At 39.4% G+C, this 23663-nt stretch overlaps 3 protein-coding genes across 3 annotated transcripts; 1 reads left to right on the top strand and 2 right to left on the bottom strand.

Moving 5' to 3' along the window:
• Nucleotides 1-58: 58 nt before the first annotated feature.
• Nucleotides 59-3608, bottom strand: synj2bp (synaptojanin 2 binding protein). The gene is made up of 4 exons (XM_085392203.1): nt 3433-3608; nt 2770-2906; nt 2498-2593; nt 59-1814 (listed from the first exon to the last, which is right to left on the bottom strand). The coding sequence occupies exons 1-4, from the start codon at nt 3494-3496 to the stop codon at nt 1683-1685; spliced, it is 429 nt and encodes a 142-aa protein (XP_085248329.1). The 5' UTR covers nt 3497-3608; the 3' UTR covers nt 59-1682.
• A 1231-nt stretch (nt 3609-4839) lies between these two features.
• On the bottom strand, nt 4840-9634 carry lgals3a (lectin, galactoside binding soluble 3a). The gene is made up of 6 exons (XM_085390614.1): nt 9203-9634; nt 8822-8839; nt 8018-8731; nt 6951-7039; nt 6374-6530; nt 4840-5942 (listed from the first exon to the last, which is right to left on the bottom strand). Exons 2-6 carry the CDS (start codon nt 8834-8836, stop codon nt 5787-5789), a joined length of 1131 nt encoding a protein of 376 aa, XP_085246740.1. The 5' UTR covers nt 8837-8839; nt 9203-9634; the 3' UTR covers nt 4840-5786.
• Nucleotides 9635-9670: 36 nt separating this feature from the next.
• Nucleotides 9671-23422, top strand: gmfb (glia maturation factor, beta). The gene is given in 9 exon segments (XM_085392243.1): nt 9671-9712; nt 11040-11102; nt 11104-11130; nt 17209-17305; nt 17915-17964; nt 18178-18229; nt 18391-18471; nt 18582-18655; nt 20122-23422. Coding segments are annotated over 9 exon segments (558 nt in total). The 3' UTR covers nt 20194-23422.
• The last annotated feature ends 241 nt before the right edge of the window (nt 23423-23663 follow it).

Raw genomic sequence — 23663 nt, 5'->3', positions numbered from 1 at the left:
ACCCCAAACTAAAAATCACAACCCCCCCCCCCCACACACACACACACACACACACCAGTTAATTCTTCATGAATTTTAATAGTTGCCTGCTGGATGACAAACACACAGTATTTGCATATTTTATTACACTTTTCACATCTCTTTCTCTGAGATACTTTACATCCTACCGTCTCACTCAGCAGAGCAACATGAAATGTATTTACAGACCACACACCACCACAGTGGACACGATTCACTTCTTCTTTACTTGCACTATGGTCCTTAATGGAGGAGTTGCATGATTGTGGCTAGTGCAAGAAGAAACGTAAAAACATCTACAGAGGCTGACAGCAAATCGTTTCTTAGCTGCGTTTCAGTGTCGAGCTGCTGTTTGGTCCGTCAGACAAATACAAACAATTTCTTTCGTATGTTCATCTATGTTCAAGCTCAGCAGGAGGTTTAGTGTCTTTATACACACTGGCCTCAAATCGCAATAAGATGAGTGTTTCAGCCTGAAGAAATGAGCCTGATTTCAGATCAGCGGTTCACCCTGAGTGGCCTGACCAAGAGTTTTTTTCTAAGGTACCAAATTCATACTACTGAGTTCATATTACCAAACTGTGGACAAGTGTCACAGACTAATAACCAAATATTAGGTGATTTCACTAACCCATCTTCTCATAGGTTAGCTGTCTGAGCCACAGGGCTCTACGCTGTCATCCAGCTGCTCTGTTGCACCAAGTAATGTTAATCCCACACACAACTTCCTGTACTTGGAATGCTCATTAGAACACTGAATGTGTATTCATCTGCAGCTGAAAACAGTCCCCAATAAATACACCATTTCCTCCTGCTTGAGTAAGGTTTTCAATAAATTTCAGTCACCAGAAGTCTTTAAATAAAATATTTTTTTTATGTAATAATATATCTGATGTCTATTTTTAAACATTTAAGAGAGACGACTGGCTCATTATAGGTTCTGGTCTTTTAACAGGCTACAGTGAGGGCGGATGGGTCTGATTTTCATTTTGAGAGCAAAATGAAGCAACGCAATCTCCTCCGTTTCTTTGCAAACAGGAAAAAGGCACACAAAAAAAAAGTCCATTATGAGCTTTTATCACAGCAACTGCTTTCATCAGTTGCCACAGCTGCTGATAAACACCACATTAGGGTGCTGCTCCTCCCACAATTCTGTGCAACACTTCAAAATGAAAATCAAACCTATGTGTGTGAAGCATGAAGGTAGAGTTCAGAGAGATCCCCCATTCAATGATGGAGGCTTAGATGCCTACAAGTGACTGAACCTAAACACTCTTTCAGTTTATAATGATCAGGTTCAAGCAGTCAGACTCTATCCAAAGATTAAATAGTTTTGCATATACAAGCAGCCATTTTTTTCTGCCTGAGAAACTCAGTCCAGCAGTAGGAATGTATACACCCTTCTTTTACTTACCATCGTAAAGCTACCTAATAAAAGTTATCTCATCTCTGTGGTAAGACTTTTTGCATAGGAGGGGTATCAAAAAGCTATCATTAATCACAAAATATGCACGTATGTGTGTGGGGGGGGACCTCATCAGTGACACCAGCACCTGCTAATCGCAAAAACAAGATCTACTTTTCACATTTTGTTCCCTCTCTCATGTAGTTGGCATTTAGCAATGGTTTTTGATCCTAAAAATTATGTACAGACATTGCGCTTTCTAAGCGCGCCGCCTGTAAATGTAAAAGAGGATTGCGGCAGCTCCCGTTAACACTGCCAGTAATCCCAGAATAGACGCAGGAGACTGGTGTTCGGACTCAGAGCCTGTGGAGCCGTTCATGTGGTGGGATTCCTGCAAGACATAAAAAGGAGCAAAGATTAAAGTTGCACTGAGGGGATACTGACACAAATGTTTGTGGTGGACAGAGAAAACGTATCTTCTGTGGTTGTTTATACATGCGTGCACATACGCACACTTATTTTAAGCTCAACAACCGACGGAAAGTAAAACTCACGCGCAGTTTAAAGATGCTTATCTCTACAGGTATGTTCATGACATCACTGATTTGCATAACCGTCAGGAAACAGTTTTAACAGAAAGGATCTGATACGCTTGGAGGCGCACTGTACTGCACTAACTGGTAGCAGTTCTTCTTTATGTTTTGGTGTTTTTTGTTTGTATTGGCATTGCCAGACTTATTTTTTGCTTATTTCTCACTTTGAATTCAAGAAACATTAAAAGATGCTAAAGGGCAATCAGCAATTTAAATTCCTCCAGCAGAGCTATAAACTTTTACAGACTTGTTTTGCATGATGCACCTCTCCGTCCTCCTTAGCTTGCAGCAGTGAGACTGTTTATAAAAACCTGCTGACACTCGCACATCACCACTACTCTTGTTACCAGTGAAATTCAGAATTAATTTTAAAATTGTCTTAATAACATAAAGCTTGAAACAATAATGCTCTAGAGCTACTGAGACCACATAACAAGCAGTCAGTCTCTCTGATCTGAGAGTGTAGCTCCTGACTCCTGACCTTTTTCTGTATAAGGAGCTCCACTTCCTCCCCAGCTGTCCGAAACAGCTCCACCACGGCTTTGTGTGTCCGGCCTTCTAGCACAGCTCCGTTTATCTAGAAATATTAAAGTTAATAAATAAATAAAAGCTCACTTCCAACCCGTTCTGCAGCATATATTTGGTTTCATTTTCTATTAGTGAGCTGTTAAGAGAAAAGGCCATGGTGAATGCATGACATCTCTTCAAATGTGTCTTTTTCAGTCCAAAGCAAAAACATGACGCTTTTATTACCGAGAGGATCTTGTCGCCCTCCTGTAGTCTTCCGTCCTGGCCTGCAGCTCCATCTTCTTTGATTTTAGACACGTATACACCACTGTCATTGTACACATACTGCTGGTCCACGCCCCCAACTATATTGAAACCCAAGCCTCAAAAGAAAATACATTAGTGTAATCAGTATATAATCAGGTTCACCAGACCAGCAGCTGCTGACCCAATCAATAATATTTATCCAAGTAGATCACAGTTCAAGAGGAAATCTTCCAAAGCTGCACTGCTACTTAGACGAGCAGATTAAAAGCAAGACCAACCTGACAAAATGTTACATAACCGAGTGTAAGCGAGTCTGTAAAATAAATAAACCACTGGTGTCTATGAACGAGCTGTCCATCAGCGTGATAGGGCCGATAACTTTTAAAGATTTTAACACTGGGTCAAAGTGCATAAATCAGCTTTTCCTTTGCAAATAAGGCAGCTGCTAATACTCAGTTGGCCTCGATAATCTACTTCCTCCATTTACGCCACAACGACGCGGAGGTTTGGTCGCTTTTATTTGCAAATTAGCCTTTAGCTTCAGGACACTGAGCACAGCCTGACAGCGATGATTTTTGCTAGCTTTCGCAGCTAGCTAGTGGTGCTATCCACTGGTAACAGTCCCACTAATTATCTCCTTACCAGCCGGTCCTCGCTTCAGCCTTATGGTTTCCACGTTGGAAGAAGTGTCCAGAGAGCCGTTCATTGTGTCCAAACGTCAACCTGGTAAAATAAATCTTCAGAGAAGAGGGACAAACTATGTATCTGAAGGTGAACTCATTGAGGAGTTTCGATTTGCTTTTTGGCCACCACCGGCGCAGACAGAGCTGTAACAGTGCCCCCTGACGGCAAGAGGCTGAACTCCAGGCTGATTTTCGAATTACAGGGCAGGGAGGCAAATCAGAGACAAGTTATTAAAAAATACTCAATATCAGAGTTAATGAGTGAAGGGAATGGGCTGAGGAGGTGCAAGGAGTGCTTTGAGGAGTTGATGAATAAAATACATAAAAGAGAAAGGAGGGCAGATGGAGGTCAGTTAGTGAATCAGGGAGTGAAGAGAATTAGTAAGGAGGAAGTGAGAACAGATGTAAAGAGTGGAAAGGGTGTTGGTGACATACCTGTATAGATAGCTAGGCAGTGGAAAATGTACTGGTACAGATTTCCACGAATAAAAGTGATGTGCAAAGCAGTGTTGATGGACAGGTTGACAAATGAAGTCCAGTAGCAGGCTCTGTGAACGATGAGATTGTGAGCCCTACTGAGAGTAGGAGGCCAGTGGAAGAGAGTCTGGAGAGGTGGATGTATGCTCTGGTGTGATAAGAAATTAAAGTGAGTAGAAGCAAGGCAGAATACATGTGTGTGAACGAGAAGGAGACAGGTGTAACAGTGAAGCTGCAAGGGATAGAGGTAGTGAAGTTGGATGAGTTAAATACCTGCAGCCAACCATCCAAAGCAATGGACGGTGCACAAGAGAGCTTAAGAACAAAGTGCAGGCAGGGAGAAGTGGGTGGAGAAGAGGAGGGACAAAGGACATGGAATATGGCAGAAAACCCAAATAGAGAAGGTTCATGAATGTAGTAAAGGAAGATATGTAGAGGGTTAAGATGATCTCTGTGGTGACCCCTAAAGTAACAGTTCTGCTCTCTACCAGGAAATCCTGAAGGAGAACGTCTGGCTATCAGTTTGTGCCCTGAAACTTAAGCTCACTCGGGTTATGTAGCAGCACTGAAAATACCAGAAAACTGTTAACCTGGATGGTCTTTCTGCCCACGGCATGAGGCACCCTGTCATTAAGGTTCAATCAGGTTCAACACAAATGGCGGTTACTGCTGTGAAAAACATCAAATTTGATTTTGAGTTTTTCATCTCAGAAATTAGGTAAAAAATCATCTTGAATGGTGGATGTTTCTGGTCTAAATCCTGTTATAGATACAGTAGCAACCAAAACATGATCTGCAATGTGTGGCCCAAAGACAGCCATGAAGACACAAGAAATACATGCAACACATACAAGAGTCCCTCGTGAGTTGCATAAGTAAGCAAAGTGTCCAAGGTTGAAATGTTTTTATTTTGTACTGAGTGGCATAACTGTAGTCAAATCTATTAACATCAGAATCTGGCACTTGCACCACAGGGGGCACGATATATAAATTCAGTCAAACACACAAACTTACACCATCAGTAACACAGGAACTGATTCCCTGGCTTTAGATTCAGAAACACTACATGGGGTAACCTGTATTTATTATAAGTGCACGTCAGAAGCTCAGGGGAAGTAAACAATCTTCTTCCATCAGTCATTTTTCTTGTTTGTTGCTCCTTTCAATTTATAACCTCAACAGTGTCAGTGCTGGCAACAAACAGAGACCCCATCCCTCCACATTTTTCTTTAATACCAGCCTTTAATATGTCTTTTTACCATCAGGGTTTTGACTTCAACATGAAATCATAATTCTTTAAATCTTTTCTTGACCCTCCAGCCTGAGTACACATTCTCTTTATATTACTCTGTGCATTTTAAGAAACCTCATCATTGTTCCACTGTACAGCACGTCTGCAGGCCAGCAGATAAAAAAGAAATGATTTTCAGCATCACACTCTCATGCAATTACAGAGACTTAGAATGATTACATGTAAACGGAAAAACAAGATACCAGTGGAAAATATTTGAAATGTTTGGGACTTGTCATGCCTTTCTTCTTAGCCTACAATCTTTTCATTAAGTATAAATTAATTTTTCTCCCAAAAATACCTATTTTAAATGCTTTTAAACTCTTTTACCACTAAAAATTCTCATATGTGACCAAATTAATTGGATTGGAGCAACTATTAAAAAAAAAGAGAAAAGGATTATGGCGTACAGCTGTTCTGTGACAAATGTGCCAGGTAGGCAACGATTGCGCTTTGCAATGCGACCAAGTATTTAAAAAGGATTTCAAATACAGTGGTAAAGTTTGACTCAGGTCGCCTGTACAGCATGTGCTTCAGCCGTGGGTTCAGATCATGCTCGGGGCAGCGCTGTAGAGGACGAGGTCTCCGCACACTCGCACGAGGTTCACTTCCTCCAGGCCACCGACTCTGTGCTCGTACTCCAACAGGTGTGTGCCGTCCACCGCCACTTTGAACATGTCTTCTTCCACGAGGATCTTCAGCTGTAGGGGACACCAGTTGCTAATTAATTGGTTGGTAGACTGACAGAACGTAGCTAGTATGTGGCTAGAGTCCAGCAACGTGCATAGTATGCTTTATCTCCCCATTTAACATTTGTACTTGTATCTTTTCATCATCATATTTTCATCAACTCCTTCTCCTTATGTCTCTGTCCTCCATTATTTCTACACCACCCACTTCTTCCTCACCTAAAGCCTCACTTTCTGCACTGAAGTCAGAGCTCTACCACATAAAAATGTGCATAAACATGCTCATTTATGCCCATATCACACTGACATGAAGGAAAAATTATACTGGTGTAAGCTGAACAAAATCCTTGGTTAAATTCAAGGGCTCTGTTAAATGTCATCTCCCTAATCTAATCAGCTAATTTTAAAAAGAAAGAAAAGAAAAAGATTTTATACTAACTTACCTCAAAACGTCGTCCCTGAACAAATGGAAACCCTCCTTCCCGCTCTTCAGGTCCCCAGTATCCGCCTAAGTTGGAGTTTCTAACAATTGTTTGCTCGTTAAAACGAGGGTTGAAGTGAAAGACAACGTCTGGACCTTTGATAAAGTCAACATTGAACCTGCAAAAAAAACCCATATAAGCAAAGCATTAGCAGAAAGAAATGCTGCTGCTAATCAGTTTAACATAATATGGTGGTAAACATTTTAAAGAGTATTCCCACAGTGCAAATCATAGATGTGTTTTAAAGGAGACCTATTACACTTCACTTCATATAACATGGTCATATAAAGGTACCTGCTGTTCAAACAGGGGTAGCCAATCAGAAGCTTAAGGTGTTAAAATAGATTTATCCTATACCAAGGCTCAGTACATGACAAATAAGGATTGTTTTGAACTATTCTACTCTAGAAGCGTCCAAGAATAAACATTTGGAGCTGAAAATAAGTATACTAGGTCCCCTTTATTATGTAAGTATGAGTTGAAGGAATCAGGTTTCGGATTGCTATTAGCAGGCACAGATGTTGGATGATTACTGTACCTGTCTGCACAGGGAAGAGGCTCCCCTATTATTGTGATTAAAAGTCGCGGCATTATTCCAGCATGAAGAGGGAGATCGTAGGGCACCATCTGCAAGAAATACTTCCATTTTAAACCGTGACAATATATGTACTGTTCTCAGTGTAGATATTAAGTTTATGTGTCACAATGCAATTCTATGATTTCCAAGAAAAATATGCACATATAAAACATTTGATCACTGAGTCTTAAATTGGCAATTCACAGCAGCATGCCGAATGACATATAATAGAGAATTTTATTTAAGCACTGTTCAAAACTTTGACCCTGCCCACATTCCTACAGCAACACCCAAGTGAGTCATTATATCCTTCGGTTATTCCAGCACTATTACACAAGTAGCAGTGACGGGTCATGGCAATGACAGAAAAGTACATTCACTATATTTTTACAACAGCTGAGCAAAGTAAAAGAAAACAAAAAAACCCCATTTATTATTATCATGGAAACAACTTACAAGTGTGTTTTGATCAATTCATAATTTTATTAGAGATCATAAAAGGCGTCATGATGCCGTAAACATGGGTCAAGTAAAAGTGTAAATTATATCATATTGCACTTAATTAAGACAATACATTGAGCAATTTAGTTGAATATTATGTATATATTGAGTCTTTGGCACTAATCAAACCATATGTTGATTCTGGAAGTGATGTCCTTGTCCAACTGAAAAGCTGAGTTCATTGCTCATTGCTTAATACGGTGGCCTATATCTGGGCTGAAAGACAAGAATACATTTTTCAGAACTGCTTCTGAATACTGTATTATTCTGTTTTATATTTGTTTAGCACCCCAGCAGAGCCAAAGAGACAGAAATAATCATCCCAATTCCGCCGTTATTGAAAAACATAAATAAATACATTAACCCTCCTTCAGCAGCAAAGAAATAAGACTAACTTCCTTTATCCACCACTTACAGGATTATGTTACTCTAAAAGAATTTCACACCAGATGCTCCACTGCACACCAGAGAAGCACACAAGCAGGAAAATGCAGCAAGCAATATTGCATTAAAGTACCAGTACTCACCAGTGTCCCTCCTGGGGCAGCAGGCCCACCATATGGACCCATAGGCCCCGGACCAGGGCCAAAGGGACCAGGGGCAGCTGGGAAGCCTCCACCTGCTGGTGGTCCCCAAGAACCGGGTGGTATCGGGGGAAAGCCTCCGCTGGGGAATGCAGGGAAAGCACCAGGTCCAGCTGCAGGTGGGAATGCACCTGGACCACCTGGCCCATACATGCCGTTGCCTCCTGGCTGGCCACCTGGGAAAGGCACACTTGGATAAGGGCCAGGGGGAGCTCCGGGGCCCGAAGGAAATGGTCCCATTGGGTAAGGAGCAGCGCCTCCAGGTATCTGTCCTGGAGCTCCTTCTGGTGGATACTGCCCAGGGTACTGCCCAGGAGCTCCAGGGCCGGAAGGAAACTGACCTGGAGCTCCTGGTGCAGGTGGATATTGTCCAGGTATCCCAGGACCAGGGGGGAACCCACCAGGTGCTGAAGGAGGTCCAGGGTATTGCCCTGGTGCTCCAGGACCTGAAGGGAAGGGAAACTGCCCTGGTGCCCCTGGGCCAGATGATCCACCGTGGTAGTCGAGTGGAGCAGAGGGCTGGGTGGGGGCTCCAGGAGCTGAACTAGGCCATCCTGGGTTTGAAGGAGGTGCAGGATTGCTAGTGGGGGCAGATGGGTTGTTGTTGCCTATTTTCTTAGCCTGGCTTGTAGTATCATCTCCTAAGGCATCTGCTAGCTATAAAAGAGTAAAAGGAAGTGACTTGTACAATAAACTGTAAGCTAATTGAACATAATAAAAATAAAATGTGTATTTGTTTGAACTCACCGAGAAATCATCCATGATCTACAACAAAACAAGAGACAAGCTTTATTAGGTAGTTATAACAACTGACAATAACAAGTTGTAAAACAGTGGTGGCACACAAAGGCTCTGAGTAACAACACACTCAATATTTCCATCCTCAAAAACCTTTCTGACAAAACTCCAGCTCAATGAAAGATTACTAAGGCAAGACATACAGATGTTACACTGAGTCCAGGCTACAAATCAGGGCAGAGAGTCACAAAAACTGTCATAAATTAAATTAGAGTTGGCTAGCGAGCTAGCTGGCAGCAGCTAACTGTTAGTTAACGCTGGCTCGTTTGTTTATTTTTAGCTTCATGGTGCCTGAGGAAAAAACTGCTGAAAGCTAGATTTTGATGCTACCTCGCTAGAAGATGGACTCCTCTCCAAAGAAAGACGGCGGGTAGCAGCGAGGATTTCTTCAGCTGTGGGAACCAGTTAGCTCGCTAACTTAGCCTGCCGAGGTACACAAGTAGAAGCTAACGATTTATCTGCTTTCACAACTACAACTCTTGAAAAGGAGGCACGCACACGCGCTTCACTGATGACGTATTGTGAAGGGTGGGCGCGTTCAGGCTGGAAAACACACAGACAGCCGGTCGCCTTCTATCTTTGTAAGAGCTCTCGCTGGTACAGTTTACTCCCTAACCCCTCAACATCACGACCACACATACCTAAAACAAACCAATAAACTAACCCTAACTAAACACGATTGCAGACATAACTTTAAAACTCCGTGTCAGCCTGTTAAGGTGTGTCAGGTTTGCCTTCTAAAGCTGGGGACGACACAGTGAGAGCCAGAGGAAAACTAGTCTAAAGGTTAGGGGACAAATGTCGTCAGTTGTGTTATGTGTATGTATTCTAGGAATTACGGTAAGAAATGGTGGCTTTCGAGCACAAACCAGCACACAAATTGGTTTGCGTTGTGTGTATATACTAAGTTCTACGGCAAGAGAAACTGACACCCGATTTCAAAACAAAAGCAATCTTAAGGCGAACGTGAGTTTAACATTAACCAACACGTTATCAATCATATAAAAAACATAACATTACAGAAATGCAAATATTACAAAATATCAATTTTACTGTCAATCAAAATTACTGTTTTCTGTTTCCACAGAAGACGTCAGTCTGGTTTTTAATTTTAAAATTAGTCTGTTGGACAGTGGTTTTACTTGTAATTGCCGTACACATCTCATTAAATGTTATTTTTTAAATGTGATTATAGTTACTATGTGTAATATTCAAATATTTCTGTTATTTGTAATATCACCTTTTTTAAAATAATTTTTATTTCTCTATTGTTATTTATTTCATGATTATAGGATTCATATTGGACTGATGTAAATGTGCTGGTTAACCTAGAGATCACTTTTATTTTGAAATCGGGTCTCAATTGCTCTACCGGGATCTCTAGTATATGTGCGCACAAAGCAAAACAACTCAATGTTAGCATTAAAAAATTGATGTTATGCTTTAGCGGAAACTGTGTGGAATCTGGTACTCAGCTTTGATTAAAAATAATTAAAATATTCCACATAACATTAAAATATAATAAATTAATAAGTTTATTATTATACTTTGATTAATAATATTACACTCTGAAGAGACTGAGCCTGTAGACATAAAAGGAAATAGTTTTTATATAATGAATATTGTTCTGAAGTGTGGCCACAGACTTGCTGAGCTAATATAAAGGAAATATTTCCTACCACCCTCTATAAAACTACAGAACACTTCTCCTTTTAGTTACAGTTTGAAAGCCTCACTTTTATTCATCCAAACACTGTTTGTCATGTCTTAACATAATTTTTAAGAATAAGTAATCTCACTTTGTTTAAAATAATTACCAAATTAATTTAGTGAAATACTCTGAAGGTTCTAATCATGCATTCCAAGTAAAAGCATAAGTAATCATTTCTCAGTTGAGGTCATATTGAATTAACTACACTGAAACATTATTGATGTCCCAGCAGGAAATACAGCCTAGGTGGGAATCAATAAGCAGAAGTATCAACTGTTATTAAATAGTAACGAGTATGAGTCGTTTAAAAATGACTTAGCAGTGTTTTTAACGTAAGACGCTGGATTTCAAACTCAAATTTAACTCTAAATTAGACTGAGCACAGATTTACAGGAAACTTTTGAAGGAGGGGGCGCCTGTATGGGATTGGTCAAACCAGTCACAAGATGATGTGAGGTGGAAAAAAAACGAAAAAACACTGAAAGCGTCCCTACCATTCAGAACAGCCGCTGCAGCTCCGGGGGAATTTATTAACTCCACAACAATGGTAAGTTACTCGGTTTTCTTTGCAAGTGAGCTGCTGCGAGCTTCGTCGTTGCGTTTTAATCGTGTGCTGTTGGCAGATGCGGAGTTTATTGAGGAAAAAGTAAGGTCGCAGATTGGCTAGCTTTAGCCTGCTAGCATGGCATTAGTTCCACCCTGTCAAGTCAGCCGTAGCATAAGTGACGCGTTTCCTGCCATGAATTTCAAAATAAAAAACCCAGAACGCTGTGCCGTAAAATAAATTGAAAAATATATTTTAATTTGGGTCATTATTAGCATTTCTTAATCTAAACGAATAAATAAATGGCACAAATGGCCGAAAAGGTGAAAGATGAACCTTTATGTACTGCATATTCTAAATCTCGACACTTTTTAAAACTAGATTTTGACACTAAGTATTAAGAATAAAAAATAAACTAGGACAAAACTAAATATTACCTCTCTTTTACCTTTAAAAAAATATAATTACGTTGTAAATAATACAATACTAGGTCCTTATTCCAGTTACTCTACACGCTTACCCCTCTAACAGATATACATCTTTTGTTTTTAAAATATTTTTATTATTTATTTTTTTCCTTTTTTCAGGTGACCTTTCCCTCTGAATTCACACGTTGTCTTTCTATTTTCACACAACATCTGAATCCAGTTTGGATCAAGATTATTTTGTGCTTTGTACGTTTTCACTGTGGTGCTTATCTCCACTAAATTATGAATTTGTAAGACACATAGTCTTAATTTTAGCACTCAATGATTAAAATTGAACTTTCTTGAATATACCACTTATTAAATACAATAACAGTTACAAAAATTAGTCCAAGGGACTTTATATTTTAGTGACTTTTCAATATTAGAAAGAAACCTCAACACTTGGTGACCGTGAGAAAGAAAAGCTCCCTTTTAACAATAAGAAACCTCCAGTTAAACCAAGTTAAAGGAGGGCCAGCCGATCTGACATGATCATTTGGGAGGAGGGGAAGGAGACAGGGCAAAAGACAAGCTGTGGAAGAGAGCCAGAGATTAATAATAACTAATGATTAAATGCAAAGTGGTGGATAAACAGAGAGAGTGAATAGAGGTGAATGAATAAGAAATACTCAGTGCATCCCTCAGCAGACTAACTAAACCAGGACTCAGGGTCACCTGATACAGCCCTACATATATGCTTTATAAAAAAAAAGGAAAGTTTAGAGTCTAATCTTAAAAATGGACGGGATGTCTGTCTCCTGATTCCAAACAGGTAGCTGGTTCCAAAGAAGAGGGACCTGAAAGCCGAAGGCTTTGCCTCCCATTCTACTTTAAGAAACTTTGGGAACCACAAGTAAATAAGTCGTTTGAGAGTGAATTCTGGATTTAACAGGGAGCCAATCAAGGGAAGCCAGTATGGGAGAAATATTGTCTCTCTCTCGCTCTCTCCCTCGTCTCAGTTAACTTATTCAACTGAAACCTTTCCAAGGACATTTTAGAGCAGCCTGATTATAATTCAGGAGAACATTGCAATATATTTAATAATAACAATAGAAAAGGCAAAAAAAAAAAGAGTAGTTTAAGTTCATGAGGTGTAGAAGTGACGTTTCTTTGGTTTTTGTTTTTAATTGTCAACTAAACATTTGTAGTTTAGGTGTTTAAATGAAGAAAACAAGACATTATTTAGTATGAGGTTAGAGCAAGTTTGTGCATGTTTATATTTTGAAGGCGAAGCTGTTGCACTTCCTGCAGCTGGGCGCGGGTGGCTTGATGCAGCAGTCTGCATTGATGTGCTTCAACACGTCTGGGTTTTGGGAGCTGCCTTAACGTTAGCTCGGCTGTTTGTCCAGATGAATCTCGTTTCCCTCTGGGTCTTTCGCTGCGTGTCATGGCAGTTCAGCTATCTTCATTAGAGCAGTGTTACTGATTTACTGCATAAACACACCGGGTCCATTATTAACTGGTGGTTTAAGTTAACTGGCTCTCATTTCCTGGTTGAATTGGCAGCCAAACTCATGAGCTAGCTGTCATTGACTGGAGGAATTTGAACCAGAAGTAACCCTTTGGCCATCCCCAGCTTTCATTGTCCTGGCTGTCCCTAATCCCTTCCCCATGCATCCTGTTTTTAAAGAGTCCCAGCAGCGACAGACACTCCAGCCTCCTCTTAATCTATGAAGATCTTTCCTTGAGCTCAGTGAAATCCCGACTCCCACCAGCCATCTGTTCTCCAAGGTGTAATTATAGATTTCAGAGAGTCTGAAGAGACTCGTGGAGAGTTTATGTCTTTATGATGGTGTTATGTAATGTTGTGTGTGGACGTGACAAAGGTTCAGAGAAATGAAATCCTGTTCAGGCTGGTGCATTGATTTTTCATTTAATTTAATCGATTTATTTGTTTTTTGGATGAAATCCTGTGCATCATATTGGACTTTTGCAGGAAGAGACATGCTGATTATTCGGTGTTCTTAAAAAGCCTCTGTTTTATAATTTTTTCCTTTCTTTCTCTATTACACTACTATACACAAACACAGGATAACATATCTCACAAAGACACAGCAAAGTTAAGCAGAGGTCAAGAAGACGTGAAGCTCCTCACGAAAGTACAAATCTTTTAAATCCAAAACATGGAGTTTCCGTTTTGAGGTTGGAACTGTAAACATGACAGAAATATTTACACAAAACAAAAAATTGCACCAGCATTGGTGGGTTTTTTTGTTCTTTTTTTTTTTTTTTTTTACCCTGGCTCACTAATTCAGGATATAGCTGCTATGACAAAGTAGTAAATTGCATGAAAACCACTTAAAGCCACAATCAGCTGTCTTTCTTACCGATAAGCTGTCTTCAAATATTAATTAAAATTAACACATATAGCAGTAGATTAGGATGAATGTAAAATTTCTGCTGATTTCATTTTCTGCTTGAATGTCACAGTGTGTAAGATGCTCTTTATATGTACTACTGCAACTGTGTTTTGTTACTAATATCACATCAATGCAGTAATAGCGGTGTTTTCTGTTTTCCACTTCATTATTCAATTCAATTCAGTTTTATTTATACAGCACCAAATCACAACAACAGTTGCCTCAAGGCGCTTTATATTGTAAGATAGACCCTACAATAATACAACAGGTAAAATCATATGAGCACCTATAAGAAGCGCTTTGGCGACAGTGGGAAGGAAAAACTCCCTTTAACAGGAAGAAACCTCCAGCAGACCCATGCATCATGGGAATCCCCCGGCAGTCTGGAACTATTAAACCACAGTATCATTGACTATATAAAATCATCTACCTCACATCAGGAAAAAGTCAATCATATATGAATGTTCTGACTTCATCATGGCGCTGCTAGAACATTTGCTTTACAGTACTTTAGGCTGCCCCCCTCATGTCTTTATGTTTTGTGAAACGTGAAATGTGTGTGGCAGTTTATTGAAATGTGCAAACATGCATGGAATTACAGTATGTAAGGCAAAAACAGAGTTTGTACAATTCTAATGAACTTAATTATGTGAATACTTAATACTGCCTTTATTCTTCAGTCTGAACTCTTTTAGCCAAGCTTTCTTGTGATTTCTTTTAGTACTGTTGTGGAAATTTTAATTACCAAAGCCTGCAGACACGATGAGTTGTAACAACACCTTTATTTCAGCTATCTCATGCCTAAGGAGGGAAGTCAGTCAGGGGGCACTGAAAGTCGTCTCTGACAATGAACAGTTCAGGTCCTTTTACAGTCACAGAACAAAAGGCTTTTACAGTTGCAGTTCACACCTTGGCTCTAAACAGACAGACTCTCTATCACCTGTGTGAATCTCCCCCACTCTGGGGTCAAGCCTTCCTGTGTGAGCTTCCGCATCCTGGGAGACATTCACCAGTTTCTCACCGTCTGTTTCCCAGCGTGAATGAGGTGTGAACCAGACATACTAACTAGAGATGGACCGATCCGATATTACGTATCGGTATCGGTCCGATACTGACCTAAATTACTGGATCGGATATCTGAGAAAAATAAAAAATGTAATCCGATCCATTAAATATCACGAAAGCACCTCACAAAACTTGCAACACGCCGTAACTCACCTCAGAACGTTAGCACGTCGGAGCAGTATGCATCACGTGATAGAGCGGCTGTGGCATGCAGGACCTGTCGGTGGTCTGGATAGCATGTGGAGCTTCGCTAGCAACCCGGCATTTCATCTCCGACAAAGTTATCCCCGAGAGAAGTAAAGCAAGTGTGTAAGTCCATCTCTGAATGTTTGTAAAGCATTCCTGCGTTAAGCTTAACAAACGACTGCCTCTTCTTGCTGCTACTTCAATCATGAAACTGCTTAACGATCAGCTGATCGGCTTTTCTGTCGCCAGTCGTGTCTCTAGTTTGCTTTTGGCCCACTTTGCACCAGAAAGAGGAAACCAGCGGCTGAACAACAGCAGCACGTTTAAGCTTGATCAGCTGTTGTTAGAATGTATTTAATATTACTTTCTACTCGAGGATCTTTTTCTACGTAGCTGACGCTGGTAACTGTGCAGGGGCGGATCTAGCAAAGTTTAGCCAGGGGGGCCGATAGGGCATTAACAGGGAAAAGGGGGCACAAAGACATACTTTTCTTTCTTATTCTCATTTAAAATGTCTAGCTTTTAATAAATAATTATCTGACACCCAAAGTTTTAATTTGATGTAAAATGAATAGAAGTCAATTACTGTATATAGTAACTATTAAGTCTAATATACCCTAGTAAGCTATAGTACTTTTTCCTTTGGGAAGGTACCATCTGTGCAGTCTGCAATTTTGTTGAAGAAAGATGTTGAATCTATTTAATATTTCTTGAAAAATAATTGATTTCTGTGCATTTTTTTTCACACTGCATCAAATTAAGGTTGATTACGTCGATTAAGCATCATGAGGTGGAGCGTGAGGGGTGGTTCCCTATTTTTTATTTATTTATTTTTGTTGTTGCTGGGAGTTGGAGCCCTATTAGTTAGGTTGCTTAATATTTATGCTAAGTACTCTTTAAAATACCAGAATAGGGAGGATGGTGTAGGTTTAAGTTTATTAGATTGATCAGTATTGCTGAACTATGAAATATTTTTTTTTTGCATACAGGTATAACAGAATAGCTTTAGTGTAGTTGTTGTTTTAAACTTGAGTATGAACTTATACAAAATGCAGCAAGATATTTAAAAAACAGTTTTGTTGATTAAAAAACACTATATCGGATTCATATCGGTATCGGCAGATATTCAAATTTATGATATCGGTATCGGACATAAAAAAGTGGTATCGTGCCATCTCTAATACTAACTAAGTAACATGAAGGCATTTCATCAAGACAATACATTAAAGAGAGATCCCACAACCCATACTAAACTAAGTAACATGAAAGCAAGACAATACATTACAGGACAATACACTAAAGAGAAATCCCACAACAGTAATTTTCGGAATAGTTCTCCAGGGTTATTGAAAGTTATTCAAAGCTCTTCTTTGAAATCTGCCTGCCTTTTCTTCTGTTCTCTGCCATGATGATCCCACACTGCTTCAGTAATGTTGACAGTTCCTTTGGGATCATTGTCATATAAAAAAATCAGCTGTTGCATATCAGTTGATTTCTAGATGGTAGGATCAAAATCTGACACTAACACTTTTGACAACATCACCAACACCGTAGCTCCACCGTAGCTGTTTTTGTTAGAAATGGTTTCTTGACAGTTGCCCTTCCACTGAGGCCATTGCTGATCAGGATTGAGTGAAAAGTATGAGGATTCAGGTGAAGGGCCAGATGCATATCTCTGGTCTTGAGTTACAGGTCTTTGGTGGATTCCTTTCCTGTTTCTTTAAAATACCATTCATCAGCTGTAGATATATGATAGTTCTTTGCTAAGTTGACTGTAATTCCTTCATAGGTGCCCTTTTAAATGCTTGAATGATTAATATGTCAACTGCTTATCACACAAAATAAAAAATAAAGATAATAAACTTTTGTTTAACTTTGCATCAACCCCCAAAGAAGTAATATACAGTTTAATTTGTGTGTCGAGTGACTTGTATATTAAATTGTTAATGTATTTGAAATTCATTTATTTGTTTCCATTGCCTTGTTTTCCCACACCGGATCAGAGTGAATCACTGGTAGTGTGTGAAGTGGATGAAGATCTGGTTAAAAAGCTGAAGGAGTTTCGTTTCCGGAAGGAGACCAACAATGCAGCGATCATCAGTAAGTCACAGACTCTGAGCAGTGTCTCTCCTGAATTTTTAATCTGAGTCATAAAAATCGGAGTAACTTGAAATTCGTTTTTTGTTTTCCACTAGGGAGCTTTTAATACTCGTAGAGCTTCTAGATTGCTAACTTGTGTGACTCTTGAGATTCAAAAAAGAGTGTCCTCGCCAAGATGGGCAGCAGTTCAATCAGCAGTGGTTACAACGTAATTGTGAGCATTCTGTGGTTTGACATGGATTGTACAATTCTCTGTGGTTTGTTGCAGTTAAAGTCAAATGTTATAAATATAGCACAAAAGAAAATGTTCCTGGTATTAGATACAACTTTAAGGTAGCTGCTGTTCTGTATGCAGGAAAGAATGAGTTGCCTCCGAATGCAGCAGGCTGTGTGTATCAAACCTGATCCATCTCTGGATCAAAATGTCAAATGGGATTAGCCGTTTGTTTGCACGACATGGACTCAGACTCACGGTCACGTTTTAGAGCTTTGCAGCCCAAAATATTGATTTTTCCCCCCTTGATCATCATCATTTTTGAAGCACTAAACAACTGCTTGTAAAATGTGACTGTTTTAATGCAGCTTTTATATTCTTGTTGTACCATTCAGTGAAGATTGATAAAGACAAGCAGCTGGTTATTCTGGAGGAAGAGCATAAGGTGAGCTTTATATTACTCTATCTTTCAAATACATTCAACAATATTTAAAAATCAGGTTTAAAATTTAAATGTTTAATTAGATAGCAGTGTATGGTTTGAAAGAAGTGACGGTGAACTCATTAAGCTCTGACCTGACAGCCTGCCAGGTGCTGGATGTTAGTAGATGATTGCTTTTCTTGATAATGTCAACTGAACTCTTTCTGTTTGTTTTAGGATATTTCTCCTGATGATCTAAAGGACGAGCTGCCAGAGAGACAGCCAAGATATCCTTTGAATAGATCTTATTTTAACAATATTTTATCAGCATAAAATGAATTATAATCGTTGTAAGCAGCCTATATGTCACATGGAACGGTTAGGCGGTGGGTTTGTCTTACATGTGATCTATCTATGTTGGTTAGTTTCAGTCCTTAGCACCAGGAACATTTATCGTCTACAGTTATAAGTACGAACATGACGACGGGCGTGTGTCTTATCCCCTCTGCTTCATCTTCTCCAGCCCCGTGGGTATGAACCTCTCTGAGATTACTTTTTAAATATACGTACACTTAGAGCAAAACTTAGGTAACTACTGTTTGCTAAACTTTTGTCAAAGTTGCTGATTTTGTGTTTGGCAGGTTGCAGACCAGAGCAGCAGATGATGTACGCAGGAAGCAAAAACAAGCTGGTGCAGACTGTCGAGCTGACCAAGGTTAGTAAAGGTTTTAAATAAGACTGAGTTTTGATATTTTTCTATTGTTTCTGTGTTATTTGTTTTCTATTTTTCTGTATTTTTCCTTTTCTGATTTATTCAATTTAGTTGTATAGCACTTAGGTCAATCCCTGTTGTTTCTAAATGTGCTTATATATAAATTGACTTGACTTTTATGATACACCAGTTTAATGTCACTTTGCTGACATCAAACTGGTGAAATGATATAGCCCACTCTAAATGTAATGTGGCTATTTCCTCTACCTATGAAATTATGAGGGCTCAAAAAGAAACAACACAAATTAAAATGTATAAAAATCCATGTGACTTTGAGACCTTGTAAATTTTTAGAAATGCTTAAAACACTGTATTTAAAAAAATCAACTTAAAGGAGGAGGTAGTTGAGAATATTTTTTGTCCATATTTGGGATATTTTTTTCATGAAATGAGCCAGTGTCATGGGTGTATTTGGTGCAGCTCTTATATTCTTGTATTTGCCACATTAATGTTTAAAATTAAATAAACTGGTAGTATAAATTTGAATTACTTCTATCAGTTGTGTTAACTGCATAGATCTATCGACGCGCAGTGCAGCCCACCACTGTGGTCCAAACTGAAATATGTCAAGAACTGCTGTGTAGATTGCCATGTGCCATGTAATGTAGTCATATGAAAAAGAAAGTTTCACAGGGTCTGTGTAGCCTTGTGAAAAACTAAGTACTCCCCTACACACAGAGTAAGTGGGGAGTGCTGCTAATCACTTGATCAACTGATAGCAGCAAATCTGATCAGAGCATGCGATGCTAAGAAAAATTGCAAATAAATTAAGAGCTACATCTCAGTCCATAGAGGCCTCACTATGCATTTCAAATGTTCATCAGAGAAAACTGAAAAAGTATGGCTTGTTTTGAAGGGTTACCAGGAGAAAGCATCTTGTCTCTAAAAAGAACATGGCAGCACAACTTATGTCTGCAAAGCAGAATCTAAAGAAATCACAAGACGTCTGGAACAATATCCTTTAGGCAGAAAGACACACAAACACCTTGTACCAGCTGTTAGCACGGCGGTGGAGGGGTGATGATTTGGGCACCTTTCAGTCAGTGGGTCTGCACGGTGAACTCCTCTGTATGCCAAAGTATTCTAGAGTCGAATGTGAGGCCATCTGTTCAACGGCTAAAGCTTAACCCAAACTGGGTCATGCAACAGGACAGTGATCCCAACATCAGCAGCAAATCTACAACAGAATGGCTGAAAAAGAAAAGAATCAAGGCGTTGCAATGACCCAGTCAAAGATCAGACCTTAACTAGATTGAAATGCAGGGAAATGTGGGGTGGGAGTTTAAGAGAGCTGTGCATAAACTCATACCTGCAAACTCAATAAACTGAAGCAATGTTGTAAAGAAAAATGGGTGAAAACTCCCCCACAGCCGTGTGAGAAAGTGATAGTCCTTCCTTTTCTTTTCAAGGTGTTTGAGATCAGAAACACAGAGGACCTCACAGAGGAATGGCTTAGAGAGAAACTTGGATTCTTTCGCTAAACCCATCACCTCCTCCAGGGGTCTGGGATACGAGGAGAATCCTGATTGCACAACTCGTGACATCTCTTGGAGACAACACACCACAGTTAACCTTTCCCTCCTCCCTGCATCAGACCTGATTTAAATAGTGTTTGCAGTCGTCTGTTTTAGGCCTGCTCGGTGGCGTTTAACGCTCAGTACAACTCATAAGATGCCAGAAGGTGCACACAATTACAAGAGTTTGAATGCTTCTCTGTGACTGCCAACATTTCTGGCACTTATTAAACCTCACCGATCTGGCAGCCTAAAACTGACCATACTGTTTGAAGCAGGTCTGTTATTGTCTCCATACAATCTCTCCATATTTCTCTTACGTGTCTGTTTTGAATTAACGAGGGCTGCCCCCATTAGTCAACCAAAGACTCAAGTCATGATTAATTGACACTGACACTCAGTTATTTGTGCCAGATACTATTGTTTACACAGCTACTCCCTGAGCTCTTTGGCTGATAGTTGCATATTATGAACAGGAAATCTAAAGGGTGGGATTACTTTGAGATAATAGGATAAGTGTTATTACTGTGCTATCACTTTTCTTTCTCAGCCCTCCCTCCTAAAATACACATTTAAATACTTAAATTAATATGAGAAACATATAATTGCAACTTCTACTCGACTAAGAAAGTCTTTGTTTGGGGGGGCAGCCCTAGAATTAATGTTCTCATTGCTCTTCAAGTGCAGAAATTGACCATTTCTACAATTCAAAAGAATTCGAACACTTTTTAACAACACTTTCTGTTTCTTCTAGATGTTTACACTCAGAACCTCCTAAGTTTTACCGTTTTATGTTCATTAGATTTTAATAATCTGAGAGTCTTTTTTTAATATTTAGTTATTTCTGGTGTCTCTAGGGTTAGCTAAGTATATACTTTATATTCATTTCATTTCTTTTATTGTGAAAGACAAACTTCCTGCCAGAACCTCGGAACAATCATAGCTACAATTCTGTTTTGTTTTACTCCGTCTCTCCTTTAGTCAAGGGCATTTCAGTTATAATTTACAGTAACACTAATACATCTATCTATATGATATGCGTTGCACCTTCTCCTGTGCACAAGAACACAAGCTGGCAGAAGCCCTTGAGTGGTGCTTATTTAGCTGCAGATGTAACCCTGTTAGTCTGTCATCAGGTTTTTTTTTTTTTTAAATCTCTGTTTAGAGGAGAGAAAAAACCAGTGTGAATTGTGGGTAATGCGTTCGACCTGCATGTTTATTACAAGAATCCAACACTCCAGGAAAACGATATTTTTCCACTGAAACATTCCAGATGTGAACAGTTACACACAAAAACCTCTGTCTAGCGACCATGACAGTGATGATTACACTGCATTACACAGGGCGGTAGTTCCCGCCCTCATTTTAATCTACTGGGCGACTCTGTTTAAATGGGTTACTGTGTCTTTAGGGTGATTGTTAGCTCCTATCGTGCATTATAGCTCTTACTGTTATTGGTGTTTATGAATGTCGTACTTAAATCCGTATGTAAAGCCACGTGAATTGCTTCATGGTTGTCGCAGCCTTGAGAATGACGGCTGCGATTTCTCCAAACGCCAGATGTGCCAGAATTGGCAGGTAAATGACAGCATCTGGCCGATTTACATTCTCCATGCAGACGCGGGATTTGACCGGTGTAGCTTTTTCTTTGAAAGGCTGATATTTATGTATTGAATGTGCCAGCAGCTCATTTTTGTGCCAATGTCTAATATCCTCAGCTCAGTCTGTAGTTTTTGTTTACCCAATTTTTCTTAGCTTTGAGCATTTTTAAAATACATTGTGCTGGAGCACACAGCTCAAACACTTTACAAACGGATGTATTTGGCTTTTCATGCCCCAAAGGGACAGCATTTTTTCCTGGCTTTTGGTTCCCTGCTGAATATTGTCAGTATTTAAGCCAGTGCAGCACACTACCCAAAGGATTAGTAGCAGCATGACCAGCCCCAGATAGTTAAAGCTGTATAAGAATGTACTATGCATGTATTGCAGATAATACAGACTGGTTTTATTGTGATAAAACAGGAGTAACCTCAGTAGTAAGTGACCCGAGTAGCAGACTTCTTTTTTTTATTTATAATACTACAAATGTCCACTTTTACCCTGAATTATATTGCTGAATTAAAGCCCAGAAATTCTCCAGATAGTGCATGATATTATATTGCAAAGGCTACCATACCAAGGCCATGCTGCAAGGCCAAAACCTGTTTTTCTCTGATGGCGTCTATGCCCTCATAAACAACAGAAACTCTCCCAGAGATCTGGCTCAAAGATGTTTTCATACAATCAAACTGCTCCACGTGCATCATTCGTAAGGGCAGGGTTTTATCCAACAGGAGCAAAGGGGACATAAGTGTAATCACTTGTTTTAATGTCTACTAATAGCAGAAAAACACAAATCCACTAGATTAAATGACCTTTATATGACCTGAAAAACCCTTCAGAAAGTCTGTAAATTCAGGAATATGCACAGCTTGAAATGAACACTGTTTATTCAATGCAATTGAAATGTGCAATGTACTGGGTTAGATGTGAATATATTTATCTTTCTAAATTCTAAAGACCTCTAAAATGTGGAGAGCTACTGTAGAAGAAGTGTATGCTTTAAAGTAAGTAAGCCTTACAGAAGGCTTTACCGATGCTTTCTGAACAGCTACACAAAGTCTCTGACATCGTTTATTTGCACATGAACGCTATAAAAGGTTCGCATCACAGTCGTCAGGTGTGATATCTGAAGTGTGCCCAAACTGACATTAATTTCTCTAAAAGAAAGCCTCTGCTGTTGCTATTTTAAATGGGATGTATAAGAAACTGTCCATTCATCGTGTATCAAACTCAGTCTCCCTAATGTAAGGTCCAGTTAACTAAGAGCCCCCTTTGGTTATGAGCCATGTATCTGGTTATGTCCTGTGGATCTCTAACAGCTTTTTATCTTTATGTGGTGAACGCATATAGTTTTTGGCCTCTAGTGGTTTTTTTTGTTTTTTTTACTTTAACCTGCAATTGTGTTGTCAGCGCTCGGTGTCCTCTGATTAAATGCCTATTCTATTTTCTTTCCTTTTTACTAAAAAAAACCACCTGAAACATCTGTCATAACCAGCTGCCTCGTGGCATCAGTGAAACTTGAGATATTTGTATTTTCCCATACTTTATAAAAGTGTCTTGTCCTGTTGTCCAAATAAAATGACAGTGATGTTTACCCATGTGTTTCCAGAGACTGCTGTTTTCAAACTGAAATGGTCATATGAGCTTCATCAGAGATGGTCTTGGTGTCTGAACACAGAAAAGTACCATCAGAATTTGATCCATCATGTAATACCATCTGGACAACATCTGATTGGCCCTGACTTCATTTTTAGGCACAACAATGATCATAAACACACTACCAATGCAGTAAAAGCATACCTGGATAGAAAACCACACAATGGACACTATTCCTG

This window comes from Rhamphochromis longiceps, linkage group LG19, assembly GCF_057381845.1.
Source record: "Rhamphochromis longiceps isolate RC_006_pf linkage group LG19, R_longiceps_female_GT1.1, whole genome shotgun sequence".
NCBI classification, from domain to species: domain Eukaryota; kingdom Metazoa; phylum Chordata; class Actinopteri; order Cichliformes; family Cichlidae; genus Rhamphochromis; species Rhamphochromis longiceps.
Note: the sequence above shows the minus strand (reverse complement) of the source record. Positions and strands in the feature narration are given on the sequence as shown.